Genomic DNA, 14,311 nt, shown 5'->3' on the forward strand with positions numbered 1-14,311 from the left:
TTACTTTGTCCAATGTCACTGCACAGCCTGACCTATGCAGCAAGATGCTAACACGGTAGTATTCTGGAAATAATATTGTCCCTTAATATTTGTCACAAAACACTAAAAGAATGTCATCACATTTTAGCAAATCATTTTAAAATCAAACATGCAAAAATATAAAATCTTACTTATGCTTTAAAAAAAAAGTGGAATATTTTCATTTACATATTTTTATATTAAGTTACTCACAATTGTTTGCAAACATTTTTATAATTATTCATTCAAGATTATTCTCCTCAATATCAGTTGTCCAAGAGTACTATAATTTCTTTCCTAACCATTGTAGTGGAAAGTGCACAGTATGACATAAATGCCACTAAAATCCATTTATTCTGGAAAGTAAAGACCCAGGTGGAGCCAGGGCCCTAATGAGCTTGTGGCAATGAGTGAAAACAAAGGCAGCCAGTGACTGGTTACACGGCGGTTGAGTCCGGATAAATAATTTCTTTATCTTAGGCAATCTGCTGGAACCAGCTCCTTTGCAAGTTGCTTCTTTGTCCATGACAGGTTGGTTTCTCAGCATATGCCTATGGGTCTTGTTTTTCCCAAGTCAGATTTAAAGCTCTTTTGGGGACTTCTGGGATAAAATTTTATTCAGCGTTTAGACACAGCATGTACTCAAATTGCTTTTTATAATATAGTGATTAAGTCTTGGAAGACAGACACAACATAAATTAGAAAACATATTGTAATCGTTATATTAAAATCTTATTTTAAAAAATACAACATCAAAGATGCAAACTAAATGCCTTCCTCTTGTATAAATATCTTTATAGGTCTTAAACATTGTTTTCTGAGAAAAATGTTTGGTTAACCATATGAAGTGCTGTTTTTGTAGGTAAAAAATGATTGAACAGTGGCAATTTCATATGGTTCAGCCCAATAGTTATGTATAAAACTTTCTTCTTTGACCAAAAAATATTTAAAGGGTAGGAACATGTTTGTTAAAAACACATCCCAAGAAGTGAAAAATGTCAATGGAAAAGTAGATAAATCTTATAGATGTTTGAGCCTTACAGAATGTCTTTTTCCCTTTCTAATATTTACTAAATGCAGACATTTTCACTACTGGATGATTTCTGGTAAATAATGTAGACAAGGAATAGCTCTCAAAGGTGGCTGATCATCAAAAGTAGCCGGGAAGCTTTGTGAAAATACTGATCCCCAGGCCTGGCCAGACACCTTCTACGTCAGTCTCTCCAGATGATTTTGACCCTCAGCCAGGAACTAGACTGTACACGCCTACAAGTAAAAAAGTGAGGAGGTACTTCCAATATATGTCCTGTTTATTTATAAATTATGCAGTATACTGTAGCATTAATGGCTTACAAGTTATAAAATGTACATAAATTTTAAAATAAGACAAAATAAACTAGATTTTAAAGATTACTTAATTATAGACACAACACTTTTTGTACTCAATTAAAATATCATCATTAAAAATAATCTGCTGTCACTTTGGAGCTTTCTTTCTCCCTTTCTCTCTCTCTCTCCCTACCCCCCACCCCCATTCCTGTACCTAAACATTAGTACAAATAAACGTTTTTACACAGAAAACAAAAAATCTGGATAATTAGCTATCACACGTCTTGCTAATCACAAAGGCTTCACATTATCGTCGGCAAACGCAGCATCGCTCATAGTGAGATGCACTGTGTTCATATCAATCCATAATGCAGTCTTCTTGATAATTTTTATGGATCCATTTCTTGTGAGAGTAGACTGGTTCATCCCTGTTTTTACCTTCTAATGTAGCACTTTTGTCCTAGGAGGACAGATGCCAGCTCTGCCATTTTCTTTTTTGTCACATATTATCACATAAAATCACATTTAACCACCTATCAAGAAACCAGTGAATGGATCACTACAACACAGATTTAAAAAAATGAGAAGCCTTTCTGAGGTACATGAGGGTGAAAAAAAAGGTATGTTAGACAGGGAAACACTTTTGCTCGCTAAATGGCCCTTCTCCCAAGAGATAAAAATAGAGAACTAAGCTGTTTTTTTTTTTTTTTTTTTGAAAGACAATGGATCCATGTTTTAAAAGGTAAAATACATATGTATTTCCTTATATAGATTTCTGGTTTTTCCTCAAGTTTTTGTTTTAATCAATACATGTACCGGACAAACTATTCAGTGGAAGAAACATCCAGAGGATTTACAAAGGAAATAGATACTCTTGTCTTCAAGAAAGATGCAATGTAATTGGGGGACAGTACACAGATCAAACATGTATAATAAAATAGACTGGACATGATGGTACCATAGACCATGAACGAACTGCTCCAAGTCAGAAGGCCTGGTTTGGGTCCTGCCTCTGATACTTACTAGCAATGTGACTTGTAAGACACTCCACTGCTTCCACATGTAGCATCATGCAGTAGGCTAAGAGCACTTACCAGGTGCCAGATGCTTGGGTTTAAATTCCAGCTCTCCTTATAAACTTAGGCAGGTTATTTAATTTCTCTATGCCTCAGTTTCCTGATCTTAAAGTGAGGAAAACTACAACCCTGCCTCAGGGGTTGTGGTTAGAATTGAATAAGTGAATACCTGCAAAGTGCATAGAGGAAAGAACATGCCTGGCACATAGCACGTGCTTACAAAATGTCAACTACTATCATTACTATCAGGCGTATCTTAGTATCTTCAAATGAAAAAGTTGCCCTACCTACCACATGGGAAACAATTATAATACATGTGAAAGTAGGCTGTCAAGGATGAAACCCATGCAATGCTACTATTACCAGTATGTAATCGATAACATTTCTTTGTACTTATATGTCTCTATTTCCTGATTTTATGCCTCTCGTAGGTGAAAAATTTGTAAGTCCTGAGTTTGGTGGCAAAGGTCATTTAACCCAAACCAGACAGGACTAGCGAGTGAAATCCACTGAAAGCAAATTCCAGGAAAGCCTGCAGGTTAAAGCCAATAGGATCACCACTAGTTTAACACATTACTGAAGCTCAACTAAAAGCTCTTCTATTTTGACTTGATGAATTTACTGTATAACTCTTTCTTTCAAAAAATTTATATTAGTTTTATTTTTAAAAAAATTAAGCTTAGTATCAGATTGAAGAAATTTTCAGTTTGCATAGATTTTTTTAACCTGAAAAAAAAAGAATTTTGACAAATGCTTTTTCTGTATGCACTGAGATGATAATGAGGTTTTTCTTTAGTCTGTCGATGTGGTGAATTACATTAATTAGTTTTAAAACGTTCAACCAGACTGAATTCCTGGGGTATGTGCTAACTGATAATTTGAACATTACTAAATTTGATTTGCTAATATTTTGCTGAGGATTTTTAAGCCTCTGTCCACAAGCGACGCTGATTTGTAATTTCCTTTTCTTGTAATGTCTTTGTCTAGTACTGGCCTTAGGGTAATAATGTCTTCATAAAAAGAATTGGAAAGTATGTCCTCTTCTATTATCTGGAGGAGTTTGTATTAAAGTAGTATCATTTCTTTCTTAAAAGTCTGGCAAAATTCAAGGGTGAAGCCATGTAGGCCTGGAGTTTTCTTTGTTGGAAAAATTTTAAGTACTAATTCAATATCTATTAAAGATATAGAACTATTTAAATCATCTATTTCTTTACGAATAAGCTTTGAAAGTTTTGCCTTTCAAGGAATTTGTTTATTTCATTTAAACTGTCAAATTTATTGCCAGAGACATATTCCTTATATTCACCTATTGTTATTCTTTCAATGTCCCTTCTATCATTCATAATATTGGTAATTTTTATCTTCTCTTTTTTTCTTCTTGGTTAGTGTGGCTACACATTTATCACTTTTATAGTCCCCCACTCCCAAACAACCAGCTTTTGGTATCACTGGTTTTCTCTATTACTTTTTCAATTTTAATTAATTTTGTTCTTATCTTTATTATTTCCTAATTTCTTTTGCTTTGGGTTTAATTTACTCTTCTAGTTATTTTTGGGGGGAGAGTGGTGATACCGAATTACTCTATTTGAAGGAATGATACAAAGAAAGAACTTTAGTAGATGTTTTGATACAACTCATAGACAAGGTTAAGGTAACCCCAATATGCACATACTGCTTTGGGGAGCAGGGCAGTCACCCCTGTGGCTATGGGTAGCCAGCCTAAGGCTTAGCTCTCATCACTACAGTCTCCTAGGGTGTGCTTATTAAAGAGACACTCTCCCAGGACAGATGTGCAGGCCCCTATCTTGCGCAAGATGGTTACGTGGTCAACTAATTCTTGATGGATTTCACCAGCTCTTGAGTGGATCCACGTTTGGGGTTGTTACGTCTTCTTGGTGAACTGACCCCTTTATTACTACACGGTGGTCCTCTTTATCTCCAGTAATATTCCTTGTTTCGAAGTCTACTTTACTGTTCATATAATCACTCCAGCTTTCTTTTAATTACTGCTTGCATGGTAAAACTTCCTTCATCCTTTTACTTTTAACTTATATATGTCTTTATATTCAAAGTGAGCTGCTTATAGACAGTTCATAGTTAGAGCTTACTTTTTATCCAATCTGAAAACCTCTTTTCATTGAGGCATTTAATGTAATTATTGACATGGTTGAATTTATTTACTTATTTTTTAAATTTTATTAAAATTTTTTTCATACACTATATTAGTTTCAGGTGTACAACATAATGATTAGACATTAGGTAACTTATGATCTGATCTTGTACCCACCTGACACCATACATAGTTAATTACAATATTATTAACTACATTCCTTATGCTACATCCCGATGACCATTTTGTAATTACCAATTTGTACTTCTTAATCCCTTCCCTATTTTTATTCCCCCAAGCCCCTTCCATCTGGCAACCCTCAAAATGTTCTCTGTATCTGTGAGTTTGTTTGTTTTGTTTGTGTGTTTATTTTGTTCTTTAGATTCCACATATAAGTGAAATCATATAGCATTTGACTTACTCTACTTGGCACAATATCTTTTGGTCCATCCATGTTGTTACAGATGACAAGATTTCATTCTATTTTTTAGGGCTGAATAATATTTCATTGTAACTATGTACCACCTTTTTTTTTATCCATTCATCCTTTGATGGACACCCAGGTTGCCTCCATATCTTGGCTATTGTAAATAGTGCTGTAATGAACATATGGATGCACATATCCCTTTGAAGTAGTATCCTGAGTTTCTTCAGATAAACATGCAGAAGTGGGATTACTTGGTCCTTCTTTGCCTCTTGTTATAGCTTTTGTTTTAAAGTCTATTTTGTCTGGTATAAGTATTACTACTCCAGCTTTTCTTTTTTCATTTGCATTTTCATGAAATATCTTGCTGCTTTTAAGATTCTCTGTTTTTAACCTTTGGCATTTTAGTTATGATGTGTCTTGGTGTGGGCCTCTTTGGGTTCACCTTGTTTGGGACCCTCTGCACTTCCTGGGCTTGTGTGTCTATTTCCTTCACCAGGTCATGGAAGTTTTCCATCATTATTTCTTCAAATAGGTTTTCATTTCCTTGCTCTCCTCTTCTTCTTCTGGTACCCCAATGATGCTTGATGTTGTCGCAGAGGTGCCTTAAACTGTTCTCATTATTTTGGATTCTTTTTGTTGTTGTTGTTGTTCTGACTGGGGGTTCTCTGCTACCTTAACTTCTAAATCCCTGAATAAACTCTCTGCTTCATCTAAACTACTACTGATTCCTTCTACTATATTATTTCAATTATTGTATTCTTCATTTCTGACTGGTTCTTTTTTATGTTTTCTATCTCCAATTTTATGTGCAATCTCTTTCTTGAAGTTTTCACTGAGATCATTGAGCATTCTTACAACGAATGTTTTGAACTCTGTGTCTGGTAGACTGCTTGTCTCCATTTCGTTTAGTTCTTTTTCTGAGGCTTTGTTTTGTTCTTTTATTTGGGACATGTCTCTTTGTCCTTATTTTGGCTGTCTCCCGTGTTTGTTTCTATGTATTAGGTAGGGCTGTTATGCCACCTGGTCTTAGTAAACTGGCCTTATGTAGTAGATGTCCTGTGGGGCCCAGTGGTGCAGTCTCCCTGGACTTAGGAAAGTCCGCAGCATAAGCCAAGACAGTCCATTTGTATGGAAAAGCCACTGTAAGCAGCTTGGGTAGGTCCACAAGTTAGGTGGGGCAAGGTCTCAGGGAATCACCACGGTGGAGTGAACGATGGTAGCCAGGTTGATGGAGACTCAGACATGGCACCCACCTGTGTCTGCATGCCGGTAGAGGGGAAGGCTCAACAAAGAAATAGTGAATTCTGTCAGCAGTTCCTTCTGGGAGAAAGCTGCCCCTCCAGCACTTGCCCTGAAGCCAGACAACTTAATTCCTTCCTGTATGTCCCTGGCGCCTTTCAAGCTGCTGTCCCAGCCCTGGAGCTCAGAGTGAGTGAGATGGTCAGCACGTAAGTGTGTGTGGGCCCTTTGAGAAGAAAGCCTGGGACTCCAGCAGTCCTCTGTCCCACTCAGCCACAATCTCCGTTGGCTTTCACAGCCAGAAATTGTGGGGACTTTTCTTCTTGGCACTGTAACTCTTGGCTGGGGACCCTGGTGTGGGGCTAAGGGTGGGGGCTTTCACAGCTGAGCTATCCCTCCCGATTTTGAAATGCCACACATGGGTGTGAGAAGGGCTGTTTCTGCATCTCTGCCCATCCTACCATTCTCAAGGTGGTTTTTCTGTATGTCCTTGGTTGTAGGACTCTGTCCCGCTAGACTTCAGGTGATTCTCAATGATGGTTTTTCTGTAGTTTTTCATGGTTGGATTTAAATCTATCACATTGCTTGTTGTTTTCTATTTGTTTATTATTATTTATTTGGTGTTTCCTGCCTGCCTTTGGATTGAGTATAATTTATGGGTCTATTTTATCTAGTTATATCTCTATTTCTTTTTTTGTATCGTTGGCCTACAGTTTATAACATATATCTTTAATTTATCAGACTAACTTCAAATATTATACCATTTCACACTGTCAAGAATTGTGAAGTCTGAAATTTCACCCTACTTCCAAGTTAACAAGTTAGTCAGTCACAGTTTCATGGATCCTAGAAGATGGAGATTTCTGGGTCAGCGATGAAGGATGGTTTGTTAGTCACAGCAACAGCAGTAAACCAGAGCATTAGTATTTTTGCACTGTTTCCCCAAGCCCCAATTTGCACAAGGCTGATTTGAAGAGGGCAAGATGACCTTTGCACATGCAATGGGTTATATTATGGGAGCAGAACTCTGAACTTAGGGACTCAAATCTTTTCTAATGGTCAGTAAGCATTCCTACCTTTTGCTTCAGAGGGAGATACAGACATGCCCCCATTCTGCCCCTATGTTTTCTTTGCCTAGAACACTGACCCCAGATGTCTGCCTGGCTCACTCTCTGCCTCCTTCAAGTCTTAGCTCAAATGCGCATTCTCAGAAAGGCCTTCTGTAACTGTGCTCTTTAGAGTTGCAATTTCCCACCCTTTTTTCAGCTAGCACTCATTATTCCTCTTTCTTCTTCTTTATTTTGGCTTAAGCAACTAGGTAGATATTGATGTCCTTTATTGAGATAATGAAGAGTGTAGAAGAAAATGTTCATTCATTTTGTGCTTGACTTTTTTGGAGAAAAGAAAGAATTCTGATTTAGCCTTGTTCAACATTTGTGGGACTGTCATATTGGCAACTGAATGTACTAGTCTGGAGTTCAGTAATGATGGTTGGGACTGGAAATATATAAAATCTAACGTGAATTTTACACTGTCCAGAGATAAAAAGAGTTCTTGCCTTTATCACAATACACAACTATTATTGTTCATTGTTTCTGTTCTCCACTTATATTCAGCCATGAAGTCTCTTTCACATCCTCTCTCGTTTGGTATGGTATCTTGTCCCGCTGCTTAATTCAGCCAGATTGTGTTATCTTGTGATTTAGATGGGAGGGATAGGTACCAATGGCTAATAGAAATTTGGCCCCTTGAAAAACACATGTCTAACTCCTGCAGAAGTTAAAAGTGCTCCAAGGTTAGCCACTCCTGTCTCAGATATTCAACATTGCTGAATGTCTTAATGAAAAATATCTACTCTCAACTTCCTGTCAGATAAAAATAACAGTAGATTCATAGTCTCCTCTACCAATACTTTTCAAGGTTAACCTCATGAAAGAAGAAATAGTAAAGGCTTGCTTAAGCCAAAATTTCAGTGGAATTTAGGCGAGCGAAGGTAAAGTGCTGAAGGAGGGAAAAAGTAGAGATGTTATTTATATCTTTATCATGGCACTTTTTTCAAACTATGTAAAAAAAGTTTAAAATGTTTTTGAATGAAGTTCCAGTGTACCCAGCACTATTTTGGATGGCAGTATTCAACAAAAAGTTGTTGGAAAACCTGCTCATTTGAAATCTTACTTAGGTTCATTCAAGTGAGTATTGAAAGCATGGAGTTTATAATGAGAAGACTTGGATTCAAGGCCTGAATGACTTACTAGGTAAGTGACTTGAGCTGACCATTTTTCCTCTAAAGTCCTGCTTTGCCTCCCCTCAAAGGGATGGTTTAAGGGTCAAATGAGATTATGTATATGCAAATAACCCACAATGATAAAGCCCTATGCAAATATGCAGTCATTATCTAAGACAATGATTCTTAGACTTGGATTTGTGTTAAAATCACCTGGGAAACCTTTTCTCAGCATTTTGGTTTTCTTATCTGATATAATGGTTAAATCTATTTTAGGACATCCATAATATAGGTATTAAAATGTGAGATTTTCAAAGAATTGATGATATTAAAGAAAAATGCTAGTGATCAAAATGTTAAGTATTTAACAGAATATAGAACTGTATAAAGTATGATCTCAATTCTATTAAATATGGATGTGTGTCTATATCCGACTATGTTTACGTATGTAACGCATACACACACATATAGAATGCGACAATTGTTATAGCATAATAATGGCAGATGTTGAAGACACTATAACTATTCTAGTTTTTATCAAGGTGTGTTAAACTTTCTCTGTTTTAATATTTAAAAAAGAACCATAACAGACGTCTCCATTTACACTTACCAGATCAATATTTTGCATTATATCCTGAAATGAAGGATGAGTTTGAAATTGTTCAAAGAGATCGCGTTTGTAAAGCAGTGCATACACCAAGTTTGGATTGTGGTGAAGAGAATTTGTGAGGCAGGAATTGATGATCTCTAACATCATCCGAATCACTTCTTCGATGACGTTTAGGTCTTGTGCCTGATGGAGAAAGAAAATCCCAGCACAGAATCAGTGTTTTTCTCCTTGACAAAGAGTTAATTAGAATGAGAGCAAACTACTTTAAAATTGTAACAGCCCTGGAAAGATCATGCAAAAGAACTCATCAAAATCCTTTGGAATTAGGTTTATCAGTTACTAAAGGATTTGAGTGAAACATTTTTGAACTTCAGGAATTTCACATAATACATTATAGACGCATCAATCCAGAAGGAAATTTGGAGCTTGTTTTGCCCCTCATTTAATATATACTTATTTGTGTTCTCATCACTGTGTCACCCTAAATTATTAGACTTTCATAATATAAAGTGGTGGTAGGGTCTTACCAATTCCAAGAAAAGTGCCTAATTCAGAACATGTCTTCATTTTTCTGCACTGTCATTTCGATCTTTACATTTACAGATAAAGGGTCTACTGTTTCCTTTCCCTTTCCTCAGAGTCAACAATAGTCTTTGGAATCTGAACATGAAATAGTTATAAAACAGCAAAATTCAAAGAAAGCCATTAACAGATCTCTTGGAAAAAAAGAGCAAAAATATATGTAAATACAACCTACTTTCCTTCTCCTCCTGAGTTTTCTAAATTATGTTCACTGGTTGAAGCAAAAATTATAACATTGTCTGATGGGGTTCTCAATGTAATCCTCTTTGATAGTGCCAAGAATTTATTTTGTTTTATTGAGTTCTCAATTTTAATGACTATTTTTCATTTAAAATTTTCTAATTAACTAGTTCTCTGTCACAGTCATATTCTTGTTTCATTTCTCCGTTTTTATTTCATAATTATTTATTCTTTGTAATTATTCCTTCATTTATCTTTGAGGATACTAAAAATACTTAGAGAATTTTCAAAATTATTCCATTAATTTTCAATTCTGTTCAGATAAATTTACCTTAATTATGATCATGACTATTTTGGCTGTCTTTCTTAGTATTAAGTTACATTTCAGCATGTGTTTTGGAATTTTGGTTATGCAGGCTCATTTAATGTGGAAGAATCGCCCCAAATCTACGGGTCACGCAGTGGCTTCTTAGAGTCTGAAATTTTCCAGTCTGAAACTAGGTATCAAAACTGGTATCTGAGGGTGCCTGCCCTACAATGACACTGCAGATATTAATAGTAAGGGCAAGGTCTGTCACCAAGACAGTTATCAATTTGGCTCAAAATCCCACTGTGAGGTTGGTTCTGTGAACTCCCACCTCCTCAAACATAGAACTTAACAGTCATTATTAATGCCTTTAAGTCAGGTTCTTTTCAATACAAGATCTATTCCAGCTCCCATTTTCTAGCAGGGAACCTGGCACTAGTGTGTTGCCTCTCACCGGGGCACCTTTTGCCGTCCCCTGCAGTAGCTGAGCTCACAGACATTCCTGCCTCCTTCCAGACCTGAAGCTCTGCAGGCTCACTGCTATAGATGCTGCTCTCTGCTTGCATTTCTTTTTCTGCTCTGAGAAAGATCTATCTCATTTTGGGGCGTGGCTATGTGCTTTAAATGTTTTATTATAGTTCATCTAGTATTTTTATGTTTTTAGAGCAAAGGGAAGAGATTAGCCTTCAAATTGGGAACTGATGACATAATCTTGACCAGAGTTCTCGCAATTATATTTCCAGTCTCATTTTGGTACTTGAATTAGTAGAGGAAGAGGAAGAGACTTCAAGTTTCAGAATTCTCTCTTAAAGGCATTTAAGAGCAACACAGTGAGATACCGGTAGTATGATCACAAGTGAAAAATTAGCTTTCTGCAGAATTTTATGTTCATAAATATTTCATATACCCCTTTATGTTAAGTCCTAATATATTAAACTTAAATTTCAAAAATGAATTACCTGTTGAAAACTTATAATTTCTGCTTTCAAACACATCGATAATTTATTTCAATGTTTTAATGAGTAATTTGCTGAAACAAACAGGGTAATAGATCCAATCCCCAAATAGGCGCCTGCTCATTTAAACCCAAACTAAACGATTGACCATTTATTTTATCCCCAAGTCAAGTAAAGTATAAACTGGAATCTTTACATCAATAAGCATATCCCACATTAGTTTTCACTTTGCATCAATCAATTTGACTGAAGGCTCTTTAGGAGTTATACGAACCCTCTTATATTTCAAGGAGTTACTGGGTATTTTATTTCTCTTATATTGCTTCTGTGACAAGTTAAGTTCTAGTTCTAATGCTATCTTTCACAGATTATTTTTACTGCAGGTTTATAAATTAAATGACAAGAACATCAAGTTTCTCACATTACTCAAATCAACTGAAAATATAACGTGGGAAGTTATGGCAATGACATTTTATACGACATCATATTTTGTTGGACTGTTATAGTAGAAAACATGTACTTGAATGTTGTAAAACTATTAAGAAAACAAAAATGAGAAACTAAACATAACTTAGAAATTAAAAATAAGCTTAAATGAAAAAGTAGTGGATTATAATGTTCTGTCAATATCTATTTCACATGTAACAATGTAAATAATTTAGGTTATTAAAATTTCAATATAAAGACCTCCTCCCAACCTTAGCTCAACTACCCAGTTTATGAGGTAAGGCCAATTTTCTTCCTGGTTACATCCAGGGGCGAAATTCAAAATATTTACCAACTAGTAGGTCAAAATATTTACTGCTAGTCCTACTGGGTGTGGGGTGTACACAACGGAGCAGCCCCACCAGCTTACACCTTCTGGTGTCAGTTACAGTTATTCCCACAAGTACTTTCAAAGGGGTTATTTCTTGAGAAATAAAATGAGGTTTCCTTGAACTCAGGTATCTACGTTGTTTTTTTATGTCCCCAAAACTATACCAATAATTTCTACATACATTATTTTATCCAATTCGGCAATCCTTTAGCTTAATACTGAGCAATTCAGTTATTATCTATCCAGTTAGAAAGCTTAGAATCTGATCGAAGAATTATAAAACCATAAAACACACTCAGAAGTTACGCAAGACACCCCTGACACCCCCCTTTAATGCTAGAATCCCTCTATAACACTCATTTCAAGGGGTCAACCACCTCATCCTTGAACACAGAATCCTTTGGCGAGGCCTCTGGTTCATTCCTGTGTAGTGACAGAAAGCGGTTCCAGCTTAGCAGGGAAGTCCATCAACTTAGGTCACCTCCTCATTGGTCTTTGTTCGGTGCCCTTGTCACAGCCAGCACCTTCTCCTCAACCCAACAGCAACGTCAACTGTCCTTCAGTATAATCTGGTTGAAGGCTTTCCCCTGTCCAGATTCTCTTAGATGCCCACCATTTAGACTGTGTGAATCATAGATGTAATTCTGTATATTTAGTTGCTGCCATTAAGATACATAATAAGTACATAAGTACATAAATGTATACTTATAATCCCAGCAACTAATTCATTTCCATTTTTACGTGGCAGCAGTTTTCTGCTAACCACTACTTTAATCATCCCTTTAAAGAACAGCAAGCATTCCTACTGCTTAAGTTGTTTCCTAGAAACCATGCTCTTATGGATCCTTCCATTTGTGTTGGAAGATATATTGCAGATTCAAGGCACCACACAGGTCATGAAATAATCATGGGCCAGAGGGGTAAGTTATGTACCAGGATATTCTGATTTATGAGATATAAAGTATCAAATTTTTGGCTAATTCTAATTTCCAAGGCAAACTATCCCAATAATTATAATTTACAAATTACCTGAGCCTTCGAGTTGCTACCATGACTAGATTCTGGTGCAGGTACCTACTATGCCTAGCAATACACAAATGAAATCCTTTACGTTTCAATTTTAAAAAGCATTATTGGGTAATTATCACCACTTGTAAAAAAGATGAAAAATTAGCGTGAATTTGATTCGAGTTTCTTTAAAATTACAAAGTCGTCCAAATCTTAGTATTTAAACGGATCTAAACGGTTATTTAATCACTTTTTGAGTGTCAGAATTTCAAATGGTATTTAAGTAAGTTTGCTATTTGACTTTTTTCATGAAGATTAAATGAGGTAATATTTGTAAAGTCCTTAAAACAATGTGTAACAAACACATGGTAAATACCATGTGACTGTTTCTTAAAACAAAAACGAATACATTAAAGTAACTTCAAGGAGAAAAATCATTTTAATTTTAGACATTACGAAAAAAGAACAAAAAGATAAATGTCTTTCCAAAGTTGGTAAATTAATGCAATTACTACAACTACAAACAAAGAACTTAGAAATCACATTTCTTCGTCTTAAATATAAGCCTCAAATTCTCCTTCTGCTAATTTACAAAACTGGTCTTTTAGAGAACAGGGCATAGAAAAATTGACTTACATTTATGGAATAATACAAGGTTTTATAAAAAGACATGCTTTTAAAAACTAACCATGTTTCTCCTCTGTACCGTGTCAAAATTAGCTTTGTCAGAAATAAAATCTGATGGCTCATTGGTAAAACAGCAAAATACATGGAGAATATTGTGCCTTTTCATTCATGGTATTTTATTTTTAGTACATACAGCTTCCATTCCAGGAATGGATCCCAGATCAAACAGACTTGAGTCTTTCAAAAAAAAAAAAAAAAAAGCATACTTTATTGCAGAAAATCTCAATTGTAAAAACAGGGACCCTGAGAAAATGGTCCTGTTTTCTGATGTTTCTGATGGTTTTCGTACATGTTGGTAGTGAACACTGAGCAAGTTCAGTGCTAAGCAGTGATTTCACGTCAAAGGGACAAGTTGGCAGTTGTGGGAGTATCTTACCCTGTCAACAGCATTCATGGTTGCCTCATTATATAAACTTCCTTTTCCCTTTTAAGAGGGAATTTATAGTTAAATAGTTTCAAATCATTTATTTTTAGTTTCCTTAAGAGAAGCATATGTATCTTGTTTGTATTAGTTTTGGGGGCATTCCAAGAGAGTTGTCTAAATTTCCTGCATTTTCAGCAGAAAATAAAACCTTCAACAAAATTAATGGGACTTTGCCAAAGTGGGGAAGAAGGGGGAGGAAATAAACAGGCAAGCCTCTTTTTAAAGTTAATGCGCAAATGGCCTTCAAAGCCAATCACTTGGTGATAGACCCTTGTTATCTTCATGTTGTTAATTCACTGGCACACATACTGAAAAGC

The 14,311-nt window shown here is 35.8% G+C and overlaps 1 protein-coding gene and 1 long non-coding RNA gene across 5 annotated transcripts in view; one reads left to right on the top strand and one right to left on the bottom strand.

The window, feature by feature from the left end:
• Positions 1 to 14,311, bottom strand: part of DYM (dymeclin) — a 269,717-nt gene that overhangs the window by 52,781 nt on the left and 202,625 nt on the right. For all 4 annotated transcript variants that reach the window (XM_019721433.3, XM_074340000.2, XM_019721409.3 and 1 more), the window contains one exon: positions 9,034 to 9,216. In XM_019721433.3, coding sequence (XP_019576992.1) covers positions 9,034 to 9,216 — 183 coding nt within the window. The remainder of the gene's footprint in view (positions 1 to 9,033; positions 9,217 to 14,311) is intronic.
• Positions 8,363 to 14,311, top strand: part of LOC148758423 (uncharacterized) — a 33,520-nt gene continuing 27,571 nt past the window's right edge. The window contains exon 1 of the long non-coding RNA XR_016021171.1: positions 8,363 to 8,454. This is a non-coding gene — a long non-coding RNA (uncharacterized LOC148758423). The remainder of the gene's footprint in view (positions 8,455 to 14,311) is intronic.

This window comes from Rhinolophus sinicus, chromosome 4 (assembly GCF_057876585.1).
Source record: "Rhinolophus sinicus isolate RSI-liver-muscle chromosome 4, RSI-T2T, whole genome shotgun sequence".
Lineage (NCBI taxonomy): Eukaryota > Metazoa > Chordata > Mammalia > Chiroptera > Rhinolophidae > Rhinolophus > Rhinolophus sinicus.